This window comes from Podarcis cretensis (assembly GCF_951804945.1).
Source record: "Podarcis cretensis genome assembly, chromosome: 11".
Classification (NCBI taxonomy): domain Eukaryota; kingdom Metazoa; phylum Chordata; class Lepidosauria; order Squamata; family Lacertidae; genus Podarcis; species Podarcis cretensis.
In genome coordinates this window covers 38454553-38482542 of record NC_137180.1, presented here as the reverse complement: position 1 = coordinate 38482542, position 27990 = coordinate 38454553, and the positions used below count along the sequence as shown (strand labels likewise).

At 42.2% G+C, this 27990-nt stretch overlaps 2 protein-coding genes across 3 annotated transcripts; both read left to right on the top strand.

The window, feature by feature from the left end:
* Window positions 1-1367: 1367 nt before the first annotated feature.
* Window positions 1368-18857, top strand: SLC30A5 (solute carrier family 30 member 5). Its single transcript, XM_079995454.1, has 16 exons — window positions 1368-1621; window positions 4229-4351; window positions 5194-5260; window positions 7273-7358; window positions 8122-8209; window positions 8615-8702; window positions 9119-9195; window positions 10228-10398; window positions 10517-10805; window positions 12011-12219; window positions 13107-13264; window positions 14048-14177; window positions 14868-15093; window positions 15360-15586; window positions 16295-16423; window positions 17973-18857. The coding sequence occupies exons 1-16, from the start codon at window positions 1536-1538 to the stop codon at window positions 18141-18143; spliced, it is 2325 nt and encodes a 774-aa protein (XP_079851580.1). The 5' UTR covers window positions 1368-1535; the 3' UTR covers window positions 18144-18857.
* A 3318-nt stretch (window positions 18858-22175) lies between these two features.
* CCNB1 (cyclin B1) lies at window positions 22176-27348 on the top strand. Of its 2 annotated transcripts, XM_079996222.1 has the most exons (9): window positions 22176-22335; window positions 22860-23012; window positions 23119-23232; window positions 24502-24684; window positions 25028-25186; window positions 25592-25828; window positions 26354-26494; window positions 26838-26948; window positions 27134-27348. In XM_079996222.1, the coding sequence occupies exons 1-9, from the start codon at window positions 22315-22317 to the stop codon at window positions 27236-27238; spliced, it is 1224 nt and encodes a 407-aa protein (XP_079852348.1). In that variant the 5' UTR covers window positions 22176-22314; the 3' UTR covers window positions 27239-27348. The 2 variants fall into 2 exon arrangements, with proteins under 2 accessions (XP_079852348.1, XP_079852349.1); XM_079996223.1 differs by lacking the exon at window positions 26354-26494.
* The last annotated feature ends 642 nt before the right edge of the window (window positions 27349-27990 follow it).

Sequence of the window (27990 nt, the reverse complement as noted above, 5' to 3'; positions counted from 1 at the left end):
TAAAGCAGCAATGCAGCAGCAAGCAAAGGCTATAGCAGCCAAGTCTGCTGCTTGTGGCTGGAAAGCCAAACAGGAAGTATGTGACTGTTGCCATGGGAACAAAGGGGCAGTCCATTCTGTACTGAGCACCGGATGTTAGCTCAGTATGTGTGTCATATGACCTGTACAGGATGTACATGGGTGGAGTTGGAGTTTCTCTCTGTTTGTTGAACAGAGCAGACATGTTTTCTCTATATGACTGCTCAAGACAGGAATAAAACATGTAGATACATTTCTGTCTGTGTCTGATTCCCCTCCCTGGGGATATGCTGGAGAGCAGGGAGAAGAGAAGCAGTTGGTGTGTTTTTCTCACAGCCTGAGAAAAATCGCCGGAACGGACCTCGTGTGTTTTTACTGCCGGGAGTCGCCGGAGGGAGGTCAAAAGAATTCAGCCGGTGCCTCGAGAGATAGGCACATACCTCTGACCGGCCCTGAATGCTGACATTCAGGGTTAAGTACTTAATTCGTTCCGGAGGTCCATTCTTAACCTGAAACTGTTCTTAACCTGAAGCACCACTTTAGCTAATGGGGCCTCCTGCTGCCGTTGCACCGCCACTACACGATTTCTGTTCTCATCCTGAAACAAAGTTCTTAACCCGAGGTACTATTTCTGGGTTAGCAGAGTCTGTAACCTGAAGCGTCTGTAACCTGAAGCGTATGTAACCCGAGGTACCACTGTACTTCTGAGTCAATGTGTATCCTGTGCCCACATTTATTTGAGAATGAAGCCCGACTGAACATTGGGGAAGGGCAACAGCTCATGGACAAGCTTTGAAGAAGATCCCAGCAGGTGGATCTGGTACCCCGGCGGAAAAGGGAAAGGCCGTTTCCTGACGCAGATCTTAGAAAGCCACAGCTGCCAGCCAGAGAAGATAAAATACTGGGCTAGACCGACAAAGAGCCTGGCCAGCATAACGCGGCTTCCTGGACTTCTGTAAAACTCGGTGGAAGTGCGCGCTTACTTCCGAATACAGGTATAAGGGAACCTCAAAGCCGCCAGGTGCTTTCCTGAACTACCAATCCCATCATGCCTTGCCGCGGTTCCTGGGGCTGATGGGAATTGTAGTTCAGCAACTACATCCGGCGGCCAAAGCTTCGACATACCTGTGCTAGAAAACCGCTTGGAGAAACACCGCCGACTTTCGGCCGATAGGTGGCGCTGCACCGCACTCTTTACTCTATGAGCCCTGGTTGGGCGAATCCATTTAGCCACCGGGAGGGGAGGGGGAGAGTAGTCGTTAAAGGCATCGCGTGTTTCCTCCTCCACCCCCCCCCCCAAGGATCCGGCGCTCTCCCAACCTCCCGGATCGGCAGTTCCGGCGTCAAGTGAGGACGTGGCTCTGCCGTTTCCCAGCCTCTTCCTGTTCCGCTGCGGGCCCAGGCCTGCCTGCGGGCCTTGCCTGTTGGCGGAGCCGGCCCTCAGCCCGCGGAGGATGAGGCAGCCCCGTGCGGGGAGCGGCGGCGGCGGCTGAGGAGGCCCGGCCCGAGAGCCGGCGATGGAGGAGAAATGCGGCGGCGGCGGCGGCGGCGAGGTCCTGCCCGGAGGCGGGCGGCTGGGGCCCGTGGACGTGCCCAGCGCCCGGTAACGGCCTGCGCCGGGGGTGGAGCGGGCAGAGGGGCTCCGGCCTGAGGCAGGGCCTGGGGGCTCGCGGGGGGCGCCCCCAAACTCACCCCGACAGGCGTGCTTAGGGGGCGCGGAGGGAGACGGCCAAGGGGCGGAGCATCCCGGCTTGAATCCCCGCCGCCTCCAGGGAGGGTCATCCTGGGCAGTCGCTGCCAGTCAGGGCGGACCATGCTGGGCTAAGATGGGCCTCTCGGTGCAAGGCAGCTTCCTATGCTCGGCCTGCTCTGCAGGGAAGGCTGGCCTAGGCTCAGGAGGAGCCGGGCATTGTCTTGAGCTATGCCTGGCCATCCAGATTAGGGATTTTAGCTGTCAAGGTTTCCCTTTTTTTAAGGGAAATTCCCTTATTCCGAATAAGATACCTCGCAAGAAAAGGGGAAAGTTGATAGCTATGTTAGGGATGCCAGGTTGAAGGAGCACAGGACTTCCTATACCAGGGGTCAGCAACCTTTTTCAGCCGTGGGCCGGTCCACCGTCCCTCAGACCATGTGGGGGGCCGGACTATATTTTGAAGAGGAAAAAAAATGAATGAATTCCTATGCCCCACAAATAACCCAGAGGCAAATTTTGAATAAAAGCACACATTCTACTCATGTAAAAACACCAGGCAGGTCCCACAAATAACCCAGAGGTGCATTTTAAATGGAAGGTCACATTCTACTCATGTAAAAACATGCTGATTCCCAGCCCATCCGTGGGCCGGATTGAGAAGGCGATCAGGCTGCATTCGGCCCACAGGCCTTAGGTTGCCTACCCCTGCCCTATACTGTTGAATAAGTGCTCAAGGGCTCCTATTGCTATCAGAAAGAGAACAGTCACTCTGACCCGCTCAAACAATGAAGAACCTTGTGCTCTCTTTGAAGGCTTGCCAGCTTCTTAGGGCATAGGCTTTGGTGAGTTGGAGTCCACGCCATCCGATGTAGTGCCTAATGGTAAATTGGGTTCTGGAAGTTTGTGCCCAAAGAAACCTGTTGTGTCACGAGCCTTGGTGCTCTTGCTGAAAGAAATGAACAAAGCTGCCCTTCTTTGGAATTTAAAACTTAGATAGTTATGTGGAATCGGGAAACTCCTGAGATATGGTTAGATTTTTCCTCCTGTGTCCAATATTTTTACATGTCATGCTGCGTCTCCCAGGTTGCCTCTATGGTAAAGATATAGGAGCTACACACATGTCTCTCTTCTTTGCATCTGGCTGGCCTAGTGACAGGTCCAAACCCAGAATGTGATCCTATATCTAAACCTTGTGTTTAATAGGGAAAATCCCACATTGGACAGCTGCTGAGATTTTGTGTCTAGTTTTCCATTCTGTGTAGCTAGTTCTCCATTCTGTGCAACTCCCAGGAGCCATTTAACAGGTGGCGCTGTGGGTTAAAGCCTCAGCGCCTAGGGCTTGCCGATCGAAAGGTCGGCGGTTCGAATCCCTGCGGCGGGGTGCGCTCCCGCTGCTCGGTCCCAGCGCCTGCCAACCTAGCAGTTCGAAAGCACCTCCGGGTGCAAGTAGATAAATAGGGACCGCTTACCAGCGGGAAGGTAAACGGCGTTTCCGTGTGCGGCTCTGGCTCGCCAGAGCAGCGATGTCACGCTGGCCACGTGACCCGGAAGTGTCTCCGGACAGCGCTGGCCCCCGGCCTCTTAAGTGAGATGGGCGCACAACCCCAGAGTCTGTCAAGACTGGCCCGTACGGGCAGGGGTACCTTTACCTTTACCTTTTACAAACTCCTACACAGAAGTAACATGGTTTCTGCAGGTAGATTGCAATATATAATTTTCCTGCTGGTATGCATATCTCACACAGCAGTATGTGCACAGCAGAGTGCATGTAGGTAGGATAGTCATCTGTGATGACTTGCAAGTGGGGATTGTGTACGAGTTTGGTAGCTTGTGAAGCAGCATGAAAGCTTCACAATCTCTGGATCTAGCTTCCCTATATAGGTTTCATCTGTTTAGTTCAGTTGCACAGGTGGCTGTTGGATAACTAGGCTCACTTGTTTGCTAAGGTTATCTTTTAGTAGACCAACCATGTTAAGTAAGCAGTATTTTGAGTTGCATAGAAGCATGCTTCTTCTTGTTCCATTCACACATTCTCAGACCCAGAGTTCAAGTTCTATGGCACATGCAATGACTGGCAAGCTGGTTGCAGTGCCTCCTATCCTAGAAGTCATCTTGTTCTTTTAAATATTGGAGCACAAAAATCCATAGTGATAAAGCGTTTTGTGCTCCAGGCATATAACTGCATACATTTTGACACATCAACACTACAGCATTTGATAAACAATGTTGAGCTGAAATTATCTATTTCATAGTATTCCAGTGTAAGGATGCTTTGAAGAGTAAACAGACACATCCAGGCCCCATAGTTTTGTTTTTGTTCAACCTTTTGTTTAGGCACAATTAAACAGTTATCTGCCAGGGGCAATTAAATATTATGATCAAGAGTAAGTTGTGTTTATTGACATGGTACTCTAAATGTTTGCTTTTTAGAATAATATAAATTGAATATATTTAAATTTTCATATCTAAATGCTTTCCAATATCTCATAAAACTTTTTCCCCTTTTTCTCTCCCCAGCCTGACTAAATATATTGTGTTACTGTGCTTAACTAAGTTTTTGAAGGCTTTAGGATTGTTTGAATCTTATGACCTCCTGAAAGTAGTTCACCTTGTACAGTTTATCTTCATAGTGAAGCTTGGGTAAGTTGACTTTTGATTACAGCAACTTCTATTGAGGTTAATTTTATATCTTTATTAATTTTATAACTTGCTTATTTACTAATCATAGATTTACAGTTGATAATGTATTATTATTATTATTTATTGAATTTATATACCGCCCTATATCCGGAGGTATGTAGGTTCAGATGTGATGCCTCGTAGTCAGCAAAGCAAATCCCTCTTGTCCTCATTTATTTTCACAGCTAACTAGTTGGTGTTCATCTGCACCAATGTTTTCGCTGAACATAATTGGTACCAAACCACTGTTTAGAACCATGGTCAGAAGTATGTTTGCAAGCTGTTGTGGACTAAACTAGTGGCTAAGAGAGGACGCGGGTGGAGCTGTGGGTTAAACCACAGAGCCTAGGACTTGCCGATCAGAAGGTCGGCGGTTCGAATCCCTGCGACGGGGTGAGCTCCCATTGCTTGGTCCCTGCTCCTGCCAACCTAGCAGTTTGAAAGCACGTCAAAAAGTGCAAGTAGATAAATAGGTACCGCTCCGGCAGGAAGGTAAACAGCATTTCCATTGCTCTGGTTCCATTGCTCTGGTTCGCCAGAAGCAGCTTAGTCATGCTGGCCACATGGCCAATAAAGCAAGATGAGCGCGTAACCCCAGAGTCGGTCATGACTGGACCTAACGGTCAGGGTTCCCTTTACCTTTAGTGGCTAAGAGTTCATTTTCTGTTTTGTAGGATTAAGATTCCAAATGTACTGATACTTAAAATAAGTATTTTAAAACACATAGCCAGTGTTGGTTTGAACACTTGCCTTCTATAAACTGTAATTTCACTTGATTTAATGGAAATCCCAATTTTTCATAGGTCGGCATTTTTTATGATTTTATTTCAAAAACCATTTTCATCTGGAAAACCTGTCACCAGACATCAGGTGAGTATTATAGATGTGGTTTATATATGTAGCTTGTTCTTCTAAAATGTAAACTTTAAGAACTAAAACTACTTTTCTCCTCATGGGAAACTTCTTGCTGCCTTGGGGCCACAGCCACATGGAAATGAATTAAAGCTGTGCAAGAGCATTGGTGTTTATTTCAGTGGAGCTTGCGTAGTAGTTCCTCAATGGATTTGTTTCCTATAGAACTTTTGAAAGTTGCATCCTATGGGAAAACTTTTATCAGCTTAGGTTTAATCATATTGGCCATTATCATTTCTTGGTATGCACATGGGATGGTGGAATAGTTCTGCTTATTAAGGTACATTTTGCCAATTTGAAGAAATTTCAGCAGTTCTGCGGTGGGCTCATGCCCTTTGTCACTACAGTGGAACCTCTGTTGTCAAACATAATCCGTTTCGGAAGACCATTCAACTTCTGAAATGTTTATTAACCAGGTTCAATTGCTGGTCGGCAAATTCCTTTTTAAAAATGGAGAAATGCGCCTCAGAAGCCGTTAGACTTCCAAGGCCTCTAACGACTTCTGAGGCGCGTTTGAAAACGGAAGCATTCACTTCCGGGTTGTTGGCGTTCGGGTTCTGAATTGTTCGGCTTCCAAAGCGTTTAACAACCGAGGTTCCATTTAAAAGGCTCCCTATAGCTGTCTGTCCACCTGTCAAATTTGGCTTGTGACTATCCTAATAAAATGTAGCCCACAGAGCAAGAAAGGTTCCCTACCCTTGATACAGTACACGGAATTGTATTATTTGGTACTTTATTTTGTGGGGAGTGGAAATACTTGTGCTGTGTCAAAAAACTGCTGCTTCCCTGTGGCTGGATTAAATCAATCAAACTGTTCAAGAGATTTGTCATTATGGTTTTTATCTGGACAATGCTCTTGGGAAGCTAAGAAAATATAGTATTTTTTTGGGGGGGGGTCTGAACAGTATTTTAAAATTAAAGAATTACCAAGATTGTCAGTTTAAAGTTAATTTGGAGACTAGTTCCCTGCATTTCGAATACTTAGAGTGCCTGTGGTTTGAATAATTATATGGACATTGGGTTATATGTGGAAATTTGAAGATCTAGATACCATAGAAGAAAGGGATCAATTTGTCAAATCTTATTGCAGTAGCTAATGGTACCCTATTTGCCATGTTACAGGCTGAAGTTGATATTGTTCTCATGAGTGCTGGGTTGCATAAAGCCCTACTTCTTTGTTCAGTTAAAGACTCCAAATAATAGCTCTCCAAGCAAGTGGCTTTTAGGACAAATTGACACACATGTTTGGGTTAAACAATGTGAGGATTTGCCCATAGAAGCCTTAGTTGAGGTTGCTAAAAAAAACTATGGATCTGCTCTACTCTGTGTTGAAAGCATCCCACTCAACTGCTTGTCATAGATTGACTAGGAATTTCTGAATGAACTAGATGGAAGACAGTGCTTGATTCCCCAGTCAGCTCACTGCATTGCTATGCTGGATGTGAAGAGCAGCATTTTACCTCCTTAGCCACTTGCATAGAAGCTAAGCAGCATGCTTGGGAAGGAATGAAGCATTCAGATGCTCCTCTGACATCCCACGATCCATGTCTGCTAGTTGCACAGGAAATGAGTTTCCTCTTACATGCCCAGCATCAAGGAGATTGGTGGCAGCTGAGTGGACAGCCTGCTTTCTTTCTTTCCTTGCTAGGCATGCAGCAGGTGAATAAGCTCATCCAGCATAGAAATATGGTGTGGTGGTGGCTGAGGGAAAGAGCCACCAGTCTGCTGAGTTTCTGTGCTGGACATTCATGGGATGAAGCTCTTTCTTGTGCACCCAGCAGAGAAATCAAGTGGGTTGGCAGAGCAGGTGAAAAGTAGTCATTTCTAGCCTGCAGAATAGAGTTATGGTAATGATGCTTAGGTTGTTAATTTGACCTCATTTGAATTGTATATCCCAAGTAAAATCAGCAATTGAAATGTTAACTGGTAATGGTTATTTCTAATGACTGGGATTATGTTTTCTCTTACAGTGGATCAAAATAATTAAACATGCCATCGTTGGCTGTGTAATTTCCCTCTTGTGGTTTTTTGGCCTCACCCTCTGTGGACCTTTAAGGTAAATATATTCTTGTCATGGCACTTACTGTAGATATCTAACATGACAACTTGTTTATTCACATAAAGAAGGGGTACAGAACTGGATCAGGCTAGCAGTCCTTTTCCACCCCCTGCAGACCACCCCACCTGTCACCTGACATTCTGATATCAGTAACCCATTTTCACCTCTGTGGATTGAAATTAAGTTCTGCGGGCACAAGTCCTGACAATTGGGCCTCAACAATCAGCTGGCTGTCATAGCTTCAAAGCACCTCTTCCCAAATGTAGAAATCATAGAAATTTCAGAATAATTCGGTTTCTATGGAGACCACAATGATGTTCTTGAGACTGGCCTTGTATGATGGTGGTTTGTATGATGCTTAGCAAGCCTGTATTCAGATATTGTTGTAACCGTTTGGTTCGTAGGAATCCAGGAAGTCATTCAGATGATTATAGCAATAAGAAACCACACAAAGCTCACATAGCTTCACAGTGACTCTTCCTCTTTTTTGTGATGACACTTAATCAACTATTTTTAGATAGGTGTGTAGCATTACTGAAATATTGGTGGTAATGATTTCTTGATATTCAGAAGTACACCATATTTTTTTAAAAAAAATAAAAAAATATTACTACTAGATCTGCCACTGAAAATTAGAATTGTAGCTAAATGCATCTATTTAATTGCTTGTTCAGACTAAATTTTAACCCAGTTCATGCATGTTAAATTTTTTTCTATTTACTGTTTGTCATAAATGAGATTTGTATCTCTTGTTTTGCAGAACTCTGTTGCTTTTTGAGCACAGCGATATTGTTGTCATTTCACTGCTCAGCGTACTGTTCACAAGTTCAGGAGGAGGACCAGCAAAGGTTAGCCATTTATTTTGTGAAAATATCCCACATGTTTTGGAATATAAAAGAATTGACCATAGCATTTGTGTAAAATTCATAAGAATATCTACCTAACTGTAATTTTGTAATTTTAAAATACTCCTTCATGGAGTGTTTACAGTCTTGGTGGAAAAACCTTTTAAGACTATAATTAAGATTTATTATACCAGGAATTATTCTAATGAAGGTCAAAGAAATTCAAAGCACAGTATATTGTAGCTTATCAAGATAACCTACATGAAGGCAGATTTAATTCCCCCTGTTCCCTGCCTCACCCCCCAATCCAGAGGTATATTGAATTAAATTTTATTGAAAGTTCTTGGCATATTTCTGTTTTCCTGCTTTCCTGATCAGCTTTCGTATTGCAATTTTTTTGTTTTTCAGACAAGAGGTGTGGCCTTTTTCATTATTGCTGTGATCTGTCTTTTGCTTTTTGATAATGATGACCTCATGGCTAAAATTGCAGAACACCGTATCCTTTCTGATCCTGTGTAAGGGATAAAATTATGTTCCAACTACCCAATTTAATTTAGATACTGATTACTGCTAATGAAAAAATATTTTCTGGCATAATTTTGTGACTGTACTGCAAAATAGCAGTTTTCTCTTTTGTGCAGTTTAAATTCCTGTGTATTGTTTCTAATTCTTAAGGGAGTATTTTCAAGAGAAGCGTCTTCTGTGAAATTTGTACCATTCAGTTTAGGTCACATGAATTCTTAACCTCCTATGCTTCCCTTCCTATAGTTATTAAGCTTTGCTTAATTTATTCAAGGAAGCAATTCATGAAGATGGGAGTGCTTTTCATACTTGTCTGCTCATATTTGTCTATGACTGAAAGGTAGGGGTAGGACTCTATTGCAGAATTTTCCTGACCTTTACTTTCTTTAGCCGAAGGACACCATGACAGTGCTCTGACACACTTACTTTATACAATCATCGCTTTCTTAGGAGTTGCTGATCATAAGGTAAATGCTGCTCATATGATGAACTGTTGAAAAAGTGCACAAAGTACATAATGTTAGGAGCCTTGAATGGCTTGCTCATGGCAATAGTGCAGTTCTTAAATGTCTTCCGGTTCTGTTGCATTGCTTTGTTGATTCGTTTCAGCAGCAGTTTTCAGATACGTGCAACAGGTGTGCGTGTTTTATTTGTCGCTTAAAAGGTCATTTCAGTAACGGCATTCTAACCTTACTTGAGAACAATAACCATTTAAAAATAAGTAAATATTAAAATACACCATCAAGTTTGCAGTACGATAACATAACATACTGGTTTGATTGTAGCAGCTGCTAATACTCAGCACTTGATAAACTGCCTGTTCTTCAGCCTCAGTCTTTTTCCATGCACAGTTTATTTCAATCAAAATTCTGTCCATTGATAAAAGGTTGTGGAGTTCCTAGAACCTTAGCATGCAGATATAAAGGCATTTTGTAATTTCCATTCCACTATTGAAATACTTATTGGGATCTAACCATGGAGTCCATCTTGCACATTAAAATTGGTCAGAAAAAAATAAATAGGAATGAGTTGCTGAATTTTGTTACTTTTAAACTTTTGCAGAACATTCTTACTAACGTAGAGAAAATGAAACACATTTAATATAGAACAGCATAGAATACTTAAGGTATCAATCAAATAGGTCCTGTTATAGACAATCACACATATTTTTAATTTAGCTGTCTCCAGTTTGCAGTAATTAACTATGTTTGTTTATCATAATAGACTAGAATTTTTATTTAGGAAATATAAGCATGGATGCCATTGGAACAGTATAAAGATTAATTTTATTAACTATGTTCCAGTATTGGAAGCTGCCAGTAATGTATGTGCCTGTTGAGAGACTAAGAATCCCCCATGCATAGAATTTCTGTGAACCAAATAAGGTAGCGGGGGGGGGGGGGAGTAGTGTTTTCTGGGCCTTTCACAAATAATATTTAAGATAGATTTACAATATTTGATTATTAGGTATACTGATAGTACTCTCCCTTCCTTTGCAGGGTGGAGTAATTTTGCTAGTGTTAGCATTATGCTGTAAAGTTGGTTTTCACACAGCTTCCCGAAAGCTCTCAGTAGATATTGGTGGAGCCAAACGTCTTCAAGCGCTGTCTCATCTTGTTTCTGTCCTCCTTTTGAGTCCCTGGGTGATTGTTTTATCTCTGACAACAGAGGTAAGTGGCATAACTGCTGACAAATGGCTTTCTGGCAACCAAATTTATAACCACAACTACTGTGAATGCAAACTTGTTTTTGCCGCCGGTATTGAATGTTGGCATCTTTTTATTGCAGAGTAAAGTAGAATCCTGGTCTTCTCTCATCATGCCCTTCATCACAGTTATCTTTTTTGTCGTGGTTTTGGACTTCTACGTAGAATCTGTGTGTTCCATCAAGATAGAAGTCTCAAAGTGTGCTCGCTACGGATCCTTTCTCATTTTCATTAGTGCTCTACTTCTTGGCAACTTTTGGACACATCCAATAACAGACCAGCTTCGAGCTATCAACAGACCGACACATCAGGAAACCACAGAGCATGTTATTTCTGGAGGAGTGGTAGTCAGTACCATTTTCTTCATTTTGTGTACGTATTACTAACTTCAGAAGAATGGTGATATGTGCTTAGGACTGTTTCATACTTGGATAGAAAGAAATTCAGCACGCCTTGTTATCACAGAATGTGTGGTCCTAGCTTTCATTTGCATTATGATCTTCAGGGACAACTTATTTGATCCCTCACAAGTGTAGTGATACAATGGGAAATTGTTCCTCTGTTTCTTCTATATAGTTTGTATGTAGGCAGTTCTAAACTGATCATTGGCTTTTGCACTAGTACAAGTGTTTTAAAATTGGTCTAGGTTTGTGGGTTGTCACTTCTCTCTTAACTGCTTGTGGAAACTTTGATCAGCTTCTAAAAGGTACAGCCTTTCCATGAAAGCTTAAGGTAATAACCCCTGGCTTTACTTGTAGAGTTAGCTTTTTCTCTGCATTCCCTGAGCCCACCCCCTTTGGAAATTTCAGCTTTGGTTAATATGACCATAGGACTGAGGCTGCATCAAACCCAGATTAGGGGTCAGTTCATTTGGCCTTCACACCTGAGACTTTTCTCCCCCAACAAACAGGATGAATGAGCAATAGTTTTGCAAAAATCTCTGCATTAAACATGCAAAGTATCATGGACCTTGAATTCTCTTGCCACATTCTGAGTGATTAAAGGTAAAGGGACCCCTGACCATTAGGTCCAGTCGTGGCTGACTCTGGGGTTGCAGCGCTCATCTCACTTTCTTGGCTGAGGGAGCCGGCGTACAGCTTCCGGGTCATGTGGCCAGCATGACTAAGCCGCTTCTGGCAAACCAGAGCAGCGCACGGAAACGCCGTTTACCTTCCCGCCGGAGCGGTACCTATTGATCTACTTGCACTTTGATGTGCTTTCAAACTGCTAGGTTGGCAGGAGCAGGGACCGAGCAACGGGAGCTGACCCCATCGCAGTGATTCGAACCGCCGACCTTCTGATCGGCAAGTCCTAGGCTCTGTGGTTTAACCCACAGCACCACCTGCGTCTCTGAGTAATTAGCGGGTACATAAAATGTTCCAGTTCTTTTTTGTAGCTAAAATGCTTATGGGTTGTATACAATGAAGTTATACTCGGGGATAAGTCCCATTGAAATCAATGAACCAAAGTTATCCATATTCATTCCAATGGGTCTTCCTTGAGTAGGACTAACATTGGGTACAACCCTGCGTTACAGGACTGTTACAAAATGTAAACAACATATGCTTTCTCTTCAGCTGCCAATATTCTCTCCTCCCCAACACGAAAAGGACAGAAAGGCACTCTTATAGGTTATTCTCCTGAGGGAATACCATTGTACAATTTTATGGGGGATGCCTTGCAACACAGCTCTCAGTCCTTACCTCGATTTATTAAAGAATCACTGAAACAAATTCTTGAGGAGTCTGACTCAAGGCAGATCTTCTATTTTCTGTGCCTAAATCTGGTAAGTTGGTTGTTTTTTTAATCCCTTTGAGGAAATTATTTCTGGTTTTGGTGAAGTGGGGGTAAACTTAGGTTTTAAGACCAGATATGCAATGTCTAATATAGAATGAAATGGAATGGACTCCCTTGGAAGGTGGTGGGCTCTGCTTCATTGGACGTTTTTAAGCAGAGATTGTGTGGCCAACTAGCATGGATGCTTTAGTTGATATTCCTTCATTTCAAGGAGGAGTGGGGAAGTGCCTGATTTCTGCATGCTTCCCTCTGCAAATGGCTGGCATCTTGACCCTGCCCTGGCTTTTCTCCAAGCCACTACTTTGTTAAGGCATCTTTGTTCCCTTCGTAAACTTTTAATTTGTTGCATACGCTATTACTTTCAGTAATGAAAGAAACTTCAATAGATCATTAACTGGAACAGTAGCTCAGTTGGTTAGACCATCGTGCTGATAACACCAAGGTCAAAGGTTTGAAACCCCACCACCACCACCACCACCAAGGTTGGGACAACTGCATATTCCTGCATTGAAGGGGGCTGGACTAAACTAGATGATCCTCACTACAGTTCTGTGGTTCTACTATTTTCAAAGTTCATTTCTAAGTTATTCCAAAAAGTTGATAACATTCTTTCATAAAAGGTAAACGAAAATAAAGCATTTTTCCATGTCCTCGTTTTAACAGAAGCAGACATGTTAAGACTGCCATTTTCTACCTCATATTGTTACACTGAGTAGTGTGTGGAAGTTTTGATTTCCTCATTATGTGTGAGCCCCTCTCCTCAGAGTGGAGTTGCTAAAGGGGGAGTTTCAAAATATGTCAGGCACATGCTTCTTCAATGAGTAGTTTTATGTATCATTTTCACAATGAAATCTCTGTTATTCACTTTTGTTCTAGGCTTTTACTTTTGTGGAATTATTTTATGGTGTGTGGACCAACAGCCTAGGTTTAATCTCAGATGGATTTCACATGCTTTTTGACTGTTCAGCTTTAGTTATGGGTCTGTTTGCAGCACTGATGACTAGGTGGAAAGCAACTCGCATATTCTCCTATGGGTATGTATGTTGAACTAATTATAGAGACCTATTAATACTAGCTGAAATAGCACGAGATGTAGAAGGACTGTAGCTCAGTGACAGAGCAAGTGCTTTTTATGTAAAAGGTCCCAGGTTCAGTCAGTGACTTGCCCAGGTAGGGTTGGGAAAGGTGGTTGTCTGAAACCCTAGAAAAATGTTGCAGGTCAGTGTAGACAATTCTGAGCTAGGTGGCTCAATGGACAGGCTTGGTATAAGGTAGCTTCCAATATTAAGGAAGATTTGTGGGGGATTATGTTGGGAAAATGAGCTTTCCAGGTTAAACTACCCCAGTCACATTTTAGAGTCTAATCAAACACTTCTCACAACAAGGCAATTATTTGACTACTGTGGAATTGATTTTGTATACATTTGTATTATGTCAAATGGAAAAACATAAAAATCTTTCCATTTAACCATCCCTTTTATCCCAGAAAATCAGAATGGCTTAGTATTACTTCCTGAAGATTCTTGTCTCTCTTTCTCATACATATCTTTCTGAGAAACATAGCAGCCTGACAAAAAAATGTCACTTTCATGTTACACATTAGCAATTTGTGTAATAGAGAAAGCCTGGAAGTCAAGCAAAGTCATATACATCAGACTAATTGACTTCATTGGTTGAATAATCACGGGTTTTCTGGCAAAATAGTTCAGGGTTTAGCATAATTCAATTATTAGATTACTTTGGAATTGTTTTTATATGTCTTTTATTCTTTTTTACCATTCCAAATGATTTTTTATTCCTCACTTTCTTAATTCCAGGTTTGGCCGTGTAGAAATTCTCTCTGGGTTTATTAATGGCCTTTTTCTCATGGTAATAGCTTTCTTTGTCTTCATCGAGTCTGTGGCCAGGCTGGTTGATCCTCCAGACATTGATACCAATATGCTGACTGTGAGTTTATAACCTTATTTTCTGTTAATACTTGATTTATTGCTCTTAAACATTCTGATCTGTATGGTAGAAACAAAAAAAGTTTTAATCCCTCAAACATTGCTCTGGTGCACCGGCTCTGTTCATTTCACAGATGTTTGCATAAGATTGCAATGCATATGAGAGGCAATAAATTATACTTGGCTGGAAATTCTTATCCTTAACAGTCATAACGCTTTTCCTCCAGGGCAAAGGCTATAGCCGCTGTTTAGAAGGATACTCTCATCTTCACTTCTCCTGCTTAAGTAGAAATAGACCCTTGTTTTCTGAAAAAGGTCTTAATATTGTACATGCTTGCAACTGTTCAGTTACATGGAGCCAGCACAGATGTAATGCTTCTGAACTGGACCACATAATTCCACCCTCTTACTCCTGTTTATCTCTCCTCTTCCCCCCACCCCCACCCCCACCCCGCTTCCCATCTCTTCCCCCCAAGCCAGGGTAGAGAACCTGTGGTCCTCTAGATGTTGCTGTACTGTAACTCCCATCACCCCTGACCATTGGCAATGCTGGCTGGAGCTGATGGGAATTTGAATCCAGCATCTGGAAGGCCACCCCTGCTTTATACTGTATGTGTTTGTCGTCGTCCCCCCCTTGGCACAGTTAAAAGGAGTAAACAGTTTAAAGATTCTCTGTCTCTCCCTCATGCAGCCTGTCTCTGTTGGAGGATTGATAGTAAACCTTGTTGGTATCTGTGCCTTTAGCCACGCCCACTCCCATGGGCCTTCTCGGGGTGGATGCCATGCACACGACCACAGCCATTCCCACCATGGACACGGCCATAGCCACAGCCATTCCCATAGTGACCATGGGCACAATCATAATCACGGACACTCGCATGGGGCACTGGGAGGTGGCATGAATGCCAACATGAGAGGTAAGTGGGGGGACAGTAAGGTGGTTGGGTTTGGGGTTTTTTTTGCAAATTTATGGGGGAAGGGGGACAGTACTGAAAGGGAAGTTGTAATAAGGTTGTTTGGTTTTTAAAGATTTCATAATAGAATGGTCAATTTAAAGGATCCAATACGATGATAGGAGTACGTTGGCATGTTGTGCTATTCCAATGCATGCTCACTGTTAATGTCTGTTCAACTGCCGAATTATGTCCTAATGATCTGGGAAATTTTTGTTTGTTTGTTTCAGGAGTATTTCTGCATGTCTTGGCAGACACCCTTGGCAGTGTTGGCGTGATCATATCAACAATACTCATTCAGCAGTTTGGCTGGTTGATAGCCGATCCCCTTTGCTCCCTCTTTATTGCTACATTGATTTTTCTCAGTGTGATCCCACTCATAAAAGATGCCTGTCAGGTACTCTTGTTGAGGCTTCCACTAGAGCATGAGAAAGATCTGCACATGGCTTTGGAAAAGGTTAGAATTTACTGCCCCTTGGGGTTTTTTTCTTCACATTCGCTCATGTGTCATGAAATTTAGAATTTCTGAAGGACGTTTTAAGTATTCTTCATTGTCAGCCACATAACATCCTTTTGGAAAGGGTACAGTTTATTCTACCATTTCTGTCCGAAGCTGCTACTCGGACTAAGAATCTTTGTGAAAATTTTATATTGCAGTAAAGGAAAAAAATAAACATTTAAAACAACTATATAAACAATCAATTTTAAATCCACATTCTGGGATTACTTGAATCCCCTGATTTCCCTCTACTTCCTCCCCTGGTTCCTTTGTATTATTTTCATTTATGCATGTCTATAAAATCTTTATCTCTAATTACCTCCAAGTTTACACATTGTTTTTTAAACAATGTATATTTTAATACAGTGTTTTTTAAAATCCTGCTAGTGTATTAACTTGCAGACTAAGAATCTTCTTGGGCATTCAGATGCACTGAGGAGAATAGTGTGCAATTTAAAGAGTATAGAATTTAAAGTATTGCACTATCTTTGAAATAAGGCTTGCATTCACAAATATATGCTGATACTTTAATACAATGATTCTTTATTATATAACTGTGATTTAGTGAAAACCAGGTACCGAGAGAGCAGTAACATTGAACAGTCAAAATAATACTATTACAAGTTCTGCATATGTATAGAAATGTTTTTTTGGGTTTTTTTACAGATCCAGAAAATTGATGGTGTCATATCCTATAGGGATCCTCATTTTTGGTGTCATTCTGCTAATGTTGTGGCAGGCACTATACATGTGCAAGTAATGTCAGAAGTGATGGAGCAGAGAATTATACAGCAGGTAACTTTGTGTGTTCGCGCTTTGCCCACCAAGGCCCACAGAACTAGTTCATGCTACCAGATTTCTCCACACAATTGTGTATATGGGCACCCGGCAGAGTAAACTAGATGGTATATTATGAGCTGACAGCCACCTCTGTAATAGTGACTGCTGGATACTGCTTATGGTGCTCTGTAGATTTCTCTGCTCTTACACTTTCTGTGAGATTCCATATTACTTCAGCTGGGCAGGTGTTTTGGCAAACTGGGGCCTCATTTCTTCACCATCTCTGCAGCATGTTCCAGCAGCGAAGGTGTGAAGTGGTGCTTTTCCACCCACTTCTGGTTGTTTATTAATTTAAACAGTTTATACACCTCTTAAAGCAACAGTTTCTGCATTGTTTGCAGTAAGGTTACAGAGATAAAATCAGATGTCAAAGAGATAAACAATTACCTGACATTTAGAAGACATCTGAAGGCAGCCCTGTTCAGGGAAGTTTTTAATGTGTGACATTTTAATGTATTTTTAATCTTTGTTCGAAGCCGCCCAGAGTGGCTGGGGAAACCCAGGCAGGTGGGCGGGGTACAAATAAAAAATTATTATTATTATTATTATTATTATTATTATTATTATTATGCTTGCTGAATTTTATTTTATTTTATTTAAAAAAAAAGCATATTCACCAAGTTCCTGAACATCCAACAAGGTGGAAGCAGGGTGGTCTCTGACCTCAGCTGGGTGTTCTGCACAATACTAAATGCATAGCTCCTGGTGGATGCATTCCATGTGTCTAAGCAATGGGGGACCGTTAACAGTGACTGCCCTGAGGACCTCAGTGACTGGGCTGTAGTGTGCCAACTACAGCCGTTTTTGGACATGGGTCACTTGGCCATGGAGATTCTTGCATTCATGACTCCAAGACATAGAGCGATATGCACTGTGTGTCTGGAAGCCCCAGCTACTGCAAAACGCTGCAGCTAACTATTGGTGGAAACAACTTACTGCATCCTTGTCTTTACCAGGCTGCATTAGTCTCTGGGGCAGACACCTTGTTTAGAAGCATCGCAACACATGTATATTTTGAATGGCCTGGGATTTCAATAAATGGTGGGGAAATTGAAAACAAACTTCAGTTTTTGTTCTGTATTCTTCAGAAGAAGTTACAATAAGAGCACACCGAGCCTCCAAGACAGACAAACTATAAATAGACCCATGTCTGGGGTGGAATAGTGTGTTCTAGTCCTCATCCCTGCGTCTTCTATGCTTATCATTGCATAACTGCAAAAGATACTTTCCATCATAGTTTGTAGACCTGGTCCTGCACCATGCTCTCTCCAGTATCCATTTTTTCTCTTTTGTTGTGCTTGGAAAGAATAGATTCTAGGTAGTCATTTGATCTCAATAGGACTCGCATGCAATCTTATTGGTTCATGCAACTCTTTGTGGAGAATAGGATGTAAATCTCTAATGCAAAGTGATACCACTTCTCCTTTGTGCAGCAAGATTGTCTTGCTTAGAGCCAAAGAAACATTTGCTGAAGATGTGATGCTCATATTTTTATTTTGTTCAGGTTTCAGCAATTCTTAAGGATGCTGGAGTTAATAATTTAACTGTCCAAGTGGAAAAAGAAGCCTATTTTCAGCATATGTCTGGCCTCAGTACAGGATTTCAAGATGTCCTTGCGATGACAAAACAAATGGAATCCATGAAATACTACAAAGATGGCACTTACATCATGTAACCGGAAGCTGAATCTGTAGGGTTCACTGTCTGTATTTCATCAGGTGAATTTGCACATAAATGTACAGAAACAAATGCCGTATATATTTGGATTTTTAGAAAATGTTACATACCTTTAAAAATAAGATCAAGAGATTTAAGAAGAGGTGGGATAAGTAGAACATATGCTGTATATGTGGAAATACTGGCAATGTAAAAATACTGTTATTTGGTGTCTATTAAAGAAATTTTGCTATGTGATTGTGGATGAGCACAACTATATTGCACATTTCCCCCCAAAAGGAATATCAAGCATTTCTCTACCATCTCAAGCCTAAAGAAAATAATTTTAGGTTGCAACAGAAATAGCCAGACTCCAAAAAATGGCATCTTCAGTTATTTTGCTGCTGTATGTGTATGTGTATCAACACATTTTTTAAATGGGTTTTTCAAAGTTCATTAGATACAAATTAATATGTACAATTTTATATTCCAGTTTTGTATATAATCCTATTTTCTAAGCACAGCTTTGTTAAGTAAGGAAAAATAGATTCTACCAATTAAAAATTGTCACTGAGCTGAGCTAATTTTTTAAAGAAAAGTTATTTTAACAATTAGTCAGGGGTATAAAATACATTCTTTGCTCTTGCACTCCTATGTTTCTGTTCAGTGGGAAAGTTGAATAACTAATTGGAAATTTGAACCACTATGTAAAATAAACATTTTATAATTTTTATATATTTCTAGTGACATATTATTGATTACACCTTAAAACTTGACTTATAGGATAGAAAGATGTCCCAGTGATGAGACAATTTAGTTCTGTATGAGTTTCTTCTTAACTTCCCTAGTCTGTAGTTAATGATTTATTGTAAACATGGAGATTGTTCCTGCTTTGTGTCTCCTCTCTAGCCAGCAGGAGTAACAAACCACAATCTCTGGCATAGCAATTTAAAAAGCACATGTCCCAATACCAACCATTGGTAGACCATGCTTCTCGTTTCCCAGCAGTGTAAGAAATGTCAATTTATTCCTACTCTCTACTCCTGTTCATTAACTATTACTGACAGTTACAGAAAAAATGGGGTTGACTTTTACAGGGATTCAGTGTTCCCTAAAACCGTTATCAGTCAGAGAGGTAGGATCCAGTGAAAGCAAGGAAAGCCTTTATTTTCTGTTGCAACAGAGTCCATCCCGTCCCGTCCCGTCCCGTCCCGTCCCGTCCCCCCCCCCCCCCCGCAAGGAGGTGAGGACCAAAGTCTGTAAGCCCCTTTAAAGACTTTCGAAATTGCCCTACCAAGGCAGTCTGGCCATTCTTTTGAGACGCTTTAGTTTTTCGATCCAGGTCCCAGGCATACCCTATTCATGTACAAAATATGCCCTCAAGACAGAATATGTAGGATTTGTAAGTGAAAAGAACTTCTCCAATATAATTCCTTCTTCAGACAAAATCTTTGGGGTCATTAAGAGTCAAGGTGACTTCAGGATTGTTCTCCTGTACTATTTCAGACATGTGGCTTGAATGTGTGTTTACCATGTGCATTTATGAACATTTATTCTATATTTGAGACTAGAATTTTTATAACAATTCCATAAGAGCACCTCTCTTTACATTCCAAGACTGCTAAACATACACAGGAGACTCTAAATTCATGAGATTAGATTGTCATTGCAGTTCTTCAGCAGACTTGTTTATTTGCTAATTCTGTCTTTAATCATGCTTTTCACCAGTTTCTGAGAGCAGACCTTAAGCTAACCTTGTACTTTTCTGGATCCACCTGGATACTTTTTTAAAAGATTGGTGTCTCATTGATTACTTTTCAGTTCTCTGGTATGGAGGCTGATCTTAGGGACAAGTTACATATTTTTGTTAGAAAATCAGCAATTTCACATTTGAGTTATTCAGTAATTCTTGGATGGATACTATTTGGACCTGGTAATATATATATTTGTTTTGTTTTTAATTTAATAGCCCTGGGCTTCCTTTGGAGGAAGGTTCTGATATAAAAATAAATACATAATGTCCAAGGGCTTCATCTCTTGTCAGCACTATTTGCCTCGGTTCCTCCTTGAGAGAGTTGAGTTCAGGCATAGGGAGTCTGAAGTAAAAGATGCAAAAATTTCTCCTTTAGTATATATTTGATTCCCTTCTAGAGAAAGATAAATCAAGAAACTTATTTTTTGCACCCCTTATAGTCTGCTGCGTTTCTTTTGCAAAAATTTGTGCTCCTTTTTTATTTCCATTTGGACAAGACTTCCATTTTCTGAAGGAAGCCGCCTTCTAGTAGCTTCCTAGACTTTGCTTGTTTACCACACTGGCATCCTCTTGGCCTTGATCTATGTTGTATATTCTGACTAAATTTATATTATTGTGGTTTCGAAACCCCCAGGTATTCAGGAGAGATTTGGCACTATTGACTTTTATCAGTCTTTTGGGCAATCTTCCTCTTTGGAAGTGAAAAGTGGAACCGTTGGACTTCTTGGGTAATTGCCCACTTCTGTACATGTAGAATTCGATAGTACTGTGCTTGCTGTTCTCAGTTCATTCAACATCACACCAAGTACCAGGAGCACCAAAATTATGTTCAGTGTTGCTGACCCTCTCCTCACTTCATGAGCAAACTATTCTAGGGCCTGGTCATTTTGGATATCTAGAAATTTTACCTCTTTGTGATAGGATCACACTTATTTGGTGCATGTGAGGGTAACTGAAAATACAGGTTGCTGCAACATTTCCTACTTGATTTCATCATCATCACCAGCTCACAAGAGTACTCTCCCCTCCTGTGCTTTCCACCAATTAGTATCCAGAAACATACTGATCATGAAGGCAGTAACAATTCATAGCCTCTGACCATGAAGGCAGTAACAATTTTTAAAAATCGGTAGGGGAGAAACCCTAAAACGGAACAGGGACTGAGCATGCTCAGTGGCTATGACATGCTGACTGAGTTCCTTGGAGGAAGTTACATAAATGTAACCAGGACTCTATAATACAGCTGTCACCCCAAATACTTTATACAGTGGTACCTCGGGTTAAGTACTTAATTAGTTCTGGAGGTCTGTTCTTAACCTGAAATTGTTCTTAACCTGAAGCACCACTTTAGCTAATGGGGCCTCCCGCTGCTGCCACGCCACCGGAGCATGATTTCTGTTCTCATCCTGAAGCAAAGTTCTTAACCCAAGGTACTATTTCTGGGTTAGTGGAGTCTGTAACCTGAAGCGACTGTAACCCGAGGTACCACTGTAATACTTGAGACTGTTCAGTTTTGGGGAGGAAGAAAATTGTTAACAGCATTTATATCACATTTTTAAGTGTTTGATGCACTACAGATGCAGTATATTGATGTAATTCTTACAATAATCCTGCAATGTAGGTTACTGTCCCCATATTGCAGTGTTAGGGTAGGGGCTGAGGCAAAGATGCTAATGCTTGTTTAAGGCTACCCACTGAATTCATGGCAGAGGTGAGCCAGAGACCTCAGCCTATCCTCGTTTTTCCTCTACACTTCCCTAGTCCTAAGGGATTTATTCCTTATCCTTTTCAACGCTTGTACGACAGACAAAGATTCCATCAGCGTGCATTTCTCAGCATAGGGTAGGAAAAACCTGCGGCTGTTGCATTCCTTCCTATGGTGACGCTATTGAAATTACAAGTGGGTCTGGTAAGCCGTTGTAGTCCAAAACATTCTTGTGCAAAGCGGTATCCGGCGCACGTAAGCAAGCGGGAGAGGACGCACAACTCAGAAGCACAGTCCTATAAGGAGAATTATAATAGTTTGGATTGATTTCTTGATAGCCGGGAGGTACTTTTCTAGATGAGAAGCAAACGGCTCCACCTATTTATTCCCCCTCGTCCACCAGCTGAGCTCCCAAACTGAAAGCGAGCCATCCTTTCCACGTGACCCTCCGCATCTTCTCGCCACGCCCCCCTTTTCGAACGCCCGGAGAAGTCATCCTCCTTGTAGCCGTGGAAACGCATTCAGGGTGTAACGCCGCACGGCCAATGGGAAGCGGCGGACGCCGAGAGAGGCAGCCAATGAGCGCAGCCTGGTGCGAGTTTTAAACTTGCGGCGGTAGGTGGGGCGGCCGTCGGACTCGTGCGCAGCAGGAATCGGCCGCTGGGAGTTTGCTGGGAGCAGAGGCGACTGGTTCGGATTAACATCTCGTGTTGCGCGGACCGAGTCTGGATCATGGCTTTGCGGGTCACCCGGGTAGGAAAGGGGCTTTTGGAAGGGGAGAATTTTTTTGTTTTTCAGCCTTCCTGCTGCGCCCTCTTTTTTGCAGGAGGTGGCAAAATTAAGGCTGCAGTCCTATGCAAGCGTATAAATGGGGCTTACTCCCGAGGAAACGTGCATAAGCTTCTGTTTCACAGGAAGTAAGGGGCGGTGGTGCTAGTAACTGCTAATTGCCATATGAAAAATGGAATTATACTGCTGTGTCGAGTTTTTTTCTGCCTACCAGAATTACTAAATCGGTTCCCAGACCCTGGGGGGGGGGGAGTTGGGCGTTGCCCTGGCTTGTTGAGTTTTACCAGTTGTGAACTGGCTAAGGCTTCTGCTTAATTAGTACTGTGCCTCATCAAAATTGATAGGAGGAGGGCTTTAAGGTCGGGAAGCTTGTAAGGTTCAGAACTCTTATTCCTATCCATCCTTGCTTTATCATAAAGCTGTGCAAATGCTTCCTTGTGTTTGTGAAACAGAGAGGTACTTAAACCGGGTCTTCCTCCTTCCTGCAGAACACAAAGATCAATGCAGAGAACAAAATCAAGGCTGTAATGGCAACCAAGCGGGGAGGCGATGGTGTCAGACCCGGCTTGAGGCCTAGGACTGCCTTGGGGGACATAGGCAACAAGGCATGCGAAGCAAAAGCCAAGGCTGTAATGAAAAAGGTAAGGGTCTCCTTCCTTACCCCCTTCCAAGTAGAGCTTAACATTGGGAACTATCAGGGCTACTGCAATTATTCCTCCCTCTACCCACTTCTGTTCCCTCGCCCAGGAAATACTGAAACCTGCCGTTTTGGACAAAGTTACAACTCAAAAAGTCACAAGACCTACTGAACAGCCAAATGAATCTGTGAAGGAAGAAAAGCCCATCCTTGAACCCGTTAAGGTATCAAATGACTTGCAAATGATAGCCCTAGCTTTATGGTTGGGTGGGGCATGGGGGTGAAGGATTATGAATAACATTTTTGCTATATATGTTGTACATATATGCTATATAAGTATGTGTTGTCTCTTGATATTGAAACAGCTATTTTTGAGCATTCATTAGCTACCCTTAGCAATAATTGGCAGTCTGCATACTGAGGCTTGGGTTTTAGCCCCTGGGTGGGCTACATTGTCAAACTTAAGTTGTCTGAACAATGTACCTTAATGGCAAACAACTTTCTTCCAGGGCTTGCAAAGTGTTCAGTGGTCTCCAAACACCACTGGGTATTTCCTGCTGCCAGATTAATACTGATTTTCTCTTAAGAAATCAACTCTGTGAATACAGTATTGTGGGTGTCCCCCCCCCCCCAGATGCAGAAACTTGAGACAAACCATGTCCATTACAATGGGCTTTTGAATCTTTAACTGCAATCCCTTTGGTTGCAAGTCCAATACTCAATCCAGTATCTGACTTAAGGTGGATATTTGAATCCTTAGCACTTGCTTCTGATCTCTCACACTACTACTCCTGTTCTTTCCCACCCCTTTTGGGCTATAGCTTAGTTCTTCCTGCAGCCTGGGTATGGACTACTGGATCCCTTTATGCTTCTATGCCCATTAGCATCATGATTACACCTGGGTCAGTAACACACAAGTAGCTCTGCATCCCATGCAATGCTCTTATACAAAATATTGATCAGGAGTCTGCATATTCATCAGGAGTCTAGCATTTCCCTTCTGGTCAGCATTCATGGGCCATATGGGCAGAGCAACAAATGAGAAATTTACCTTTGCACCATAGCGTGGCTTACACACACACTCCTCCCCAGACAACAGGCAAAATAGTTCTAGGACACATTCTAGCCAGACAAAAACACTTGAGCAAATCAGGGCCTTTAAGACATGTGATCTGGGGAGATTCTAAAGACCAATAGGCCACATTTGGCCTCTAGGCCAAGAGATTCCCCTAACCCTGACATGGATGCAGCAGACTTGCAGTTGACTTGTAACTGGGCTATTATACAGAGACCACATATACCTTTTGCCTACCAATCTATAGAGAGTGGTCAGAGGACTCAAGATGCAGCCACCTTGCTGAAGCTAAGCAGGTCTGAGTCCTGAATTAGGAGCCCAGTTGCAGTCCCATGTATGCTGCCATGAGTTCCACAATCCAAGGAGACATGTAGTGTTGTAGCTCAGATATTAATAACTGAAAACTTCTCTTCAACAGTTGGAGTCTCCATCCCCCAGCCCAATGGAGACTTCTGGTTGTGCACCAGCAGAGGAAATACTGTGCCAGGCCTTTTCAGATGTTCTGCTTGAAGTGAAAGACATTGATACAGATGATGCTTCAGATCCAAACCTTTGCAGCGAATATGTGAAGGATATCTACAACTACCTGAGAGATCTTGAGGTTGGTTCAAGTAGCTAAGGCAAGCCTGATGCATGCCTCTGGAAACTGAGGTTTCTTCCAAATCTAAGTTAACTAGGAAATGTCACCACTTAAGTTTGTGCACAGCAGGTGCCCCCCCCCCCCAAATGACAGCAGCAGCCAGGGGTCTTGCTCTTTGTGTGTCCTTGCTGTGCTTGCAAAATATCAATGGAATCCAAACTCAGTTTATAAAACTGGGGGCAAGGAACTTGCTAGTTCAAAAGCAATGAATGGTGGCGACACGTCAGCTTCAGCTGCAACAAGGCTTCCTTTCTTTTCATTTGTGCGGGTAAAGATGATTTGACATTTGTTGTTTTCTTCACAGGCTCAGCAGTCAGTGAGACCAAACTACTTGGCAGGCCAGGAAATTACTGGGAACATGCGGGCAGTCCTAATTGACTGGCTTGTGCAGGTCCAGATGAAATTCAAACTCCTGCAAGAGACTATGTACATGACTGTTGCCATTATTGATCGCTTTATGCAGGTAAGAGCAGCATGGCAACACTTTCCTTTTTTGGCCTGTTTGCAGCTGTCTTTCCTTAAGAATTTGCAGGGACACAGAAGGCAGAGGGGCTTAGCTGCATTGTATGGAGGCAATACATTGCATCACAATGTTTCCCACGCCCATGTATGAATTTGATCATACATGGAACAATGCACTTTCCTTTTAAATTGAAAGCTACATACTTGGTAGATGCACATACTACACAGCTCTCCCAGGGTAGCTAGACTGGAGGTGGCTTATCAGTCCAGGAAGTTGACCATTGAACTTGCAGTGGAACAAGTGCATAAATATTCCTTACTGTGAAGAGTGTGTCCGCTTTGGGAGTAAGTGGTCTTCCCCAATATTGTTATTAGCCAGTTTGGCTAACAGTTGTTTCTATTGCAGAACAACAAAGTTCATAAGAGGATGCTGCAGCTGGTTGGTGTAACAGCCATGTTCGTTGCCAGCAAATATGAAGAAATGTACCCTCCAGAAATTGGCGACTTTGCCTTTGTGACAGATAACACCTACACCAACGTGCAGATTAGGCAAATGGAGATGAAGATCCTGAGATCACTGGACTTCAATCTTGGTCGTCCTCTTCCACTGCATTTCCTACGGAGGGCATCAAAAATTGGAGAGGTAATTCTGTTTAAGGAGATGCCAATCTCACTAGGTCACAGTATGACACTCCTGAGTCAAATATGTGTGTAGGAAGATCAAACTTTGAATCCTAAAATGTCTCCTTTTGGCGTGAGGAGGTGTATTCAGTATCCTACCAGTAGGCCAGCCTTCTCCAACCTGGTTCCTTCCAAGTGGGTGAGTCCCATTGGCTGCAGCCAGCATGTCTAATGGGAGCTGGGCCAAAACAACTGAAAGACACAAACTTGGGGAAAGCAGAAGTGGGCTATCACTACTTTTATAAGCATTTGTGGTTCAAAATGGAGCCTGGCAAATTTAAAATTGGTCATGGAGTTGGGTTGTTTTGCCCTGAAAAAGCTGTAAAAAGCTCAACATCTTGCTTTGTCTTAACTGTGTGTAGCTGTGAAGGCACAACCTTTTGATTCAGTTCTTCAGATAGGCAGAAATGTCATGCAAGGCACAGTCTTCCTTGTTGATCTTCAGGGTTCGTTGGCAATGAACACTATCTTACCCTAACTATTCCAGGCCGATGTACAGCAACACACACTTGCAAAATACCTGATGGAGCTCTCACTGGTGGATTATGACATGGCACACTACCCTCCCTCTCAAATTGCTGCTGCGGCCTTTTGCCTATCTACTAAAATACTTGAAGAGGGAGAATGGGTAAGTAACTGAGCCCAGACATAGCCTTAAATTTGTAAGGTAAAAGACTTTGCTTTTCACGCCACTAAATACCAGAAATGACTTTGGGTATTCGTTTCCATGACTTTCATTCCCATGTGTGAGCTAGAATTGCTGGAGCAGAGTGGCTTGGAGAATAAGCTGTGACCCTGGAAGATCTGCCTCAAAACTTTCCTCTGCTACGAAGCCTCTAGGTAGCCTTAAGCATGCCATTATGTGTGCCACTAGATCAAGTGCAAAGGAGGTTCATAGGGCATTCTGAGCTCTTCCATGACCTTCAAGTGTTACTCAGAAGGATTTCTAATGCTTAACTTCTTGCTCTTAGACAACAGCTCTACAACACTACATGCAATATACCGAGACTGATCTTATTCCTGTTATGCAGCATATGGCAAAGAACGTGATGTTGGTAAACAGAGGCAATGCAAAGCATCTGGTAAGCAAAAACCATACCACTGTGCGTCTGGTTACATGTAAATCCTAACTTGCTACTAAACGAGGTTTATAGCTAAGTCAGTATGATTAAGCACAGGTGTACTTTGGTTATGTTAATATGTAGTGATATGGTTGGCTCTACAATGGTGCAAAAATTATGTTAACTATTGTTCAATCTCTCCGCAGACTGTCAAGAACAAATATGCCACCAGCAAGCATGCCAAGATCAGCACCCTTCCAGCACTGAACTCTGCAGTCATAAAGGATCTGGCTAAACCATTCTCGAAATAAACCTAATTTAACTGTTGGACAAAGTTGACACCGTGTGTTGCTACTTAAGTGTGTGTATATTATAAATATAGTGGTTATAAAAGTTTTAATAAACTTCTTTTTTACTTTAACCTCCTTGTCATGGTCTAATTGAAATTCCTGAATTGCAGATTAGCTAGTGAGTTGTTGATTCACAAAGGCAGCCTACAATTTTAAATAAGCTATAAATCTTTGGCTTCTCGGTATGAAGATGGTTGTATGTTCTTTAGCACAATGGAGCATACATGAGCAAACTTTACTAAAAAAACAGCTGATTGGCAAACCATTATAAAAGTATGCTTTAGGGAAACCAATTTGGCTAGACTTTTAGGTTGCTTCTTTGTCTGCTTTGTCTAAGAGCAACTTCTAATAGTCAAGAACTCTTCCTGTTCTTTTAAAGTCTATTTTATTGCTGTCCTATAACTCTTGTTAGGATGGCCAAGCTGCTGTTTGGGCACAAGTGCAAATCACAGGTACATAGAACATAAAATGAGCCATGACTACTTGATGTTTAGATCAGTCTCTGATACCTAGGATGTAAGGCCTCCCTTCCCTCCTATTAGTGTAGTTTTTAAACTTCAGTAGTTGTTGCAGCAGCAATACTAAAGGAAACAGAACACACTTTTAAATTAACATTGTTTTACCTAATGCAAAAAAGGGCTATAGAGAAATTATAGCTGTCAGCTCAGGCCTTACAAATTGGGTTTTCTGGAGAGGACAGGTTTTTATTATTT

Bases quoted from the DNA above. Each gene is read 5' to 3' on its own strand.
- SLC30A5 (XM_079995454.1), top strand. From the start codon at position 1,536: ATGGAGGAGAAATGCGGCGGCGGCGGCGGCGGCGAGGTCCTGCCCGGA. The intron at 4,352-5,193 runs GTAAGTTGACTT...AATTTTTCATAG, and splicing joins ATCTTCATAGTGAAGCTTGG to GTCGGCATTTTTTATGATTT. The intron at 14,178-14,867 runs GTGAGTTTATAA...TCCCTCATGCAG, and splicing joins TTGATACCAATATGCTGACT to CCTGTCTCTGTTGGAGGATT.
- CCNB1 (XM_079996222.1), top strand. From the start codon at position 22,315: ATGGCTTTGCGGGTCACCCGG. The intron at 22,336-22,859 runs GTAGGAAAGGGG...TCCTTCCTGCAG, and splicing joins TGGCTTTGCGGGTCACCCGG to AACACAAAGATCAATGCAGA. The intron at 25,187-25,591 runs GTAAGAGCAGCA...TTTCTATTGCAG, and splicing joins TTATTGATCGCTTTATGCAG to AACAACAAAGTTCATAAGAG.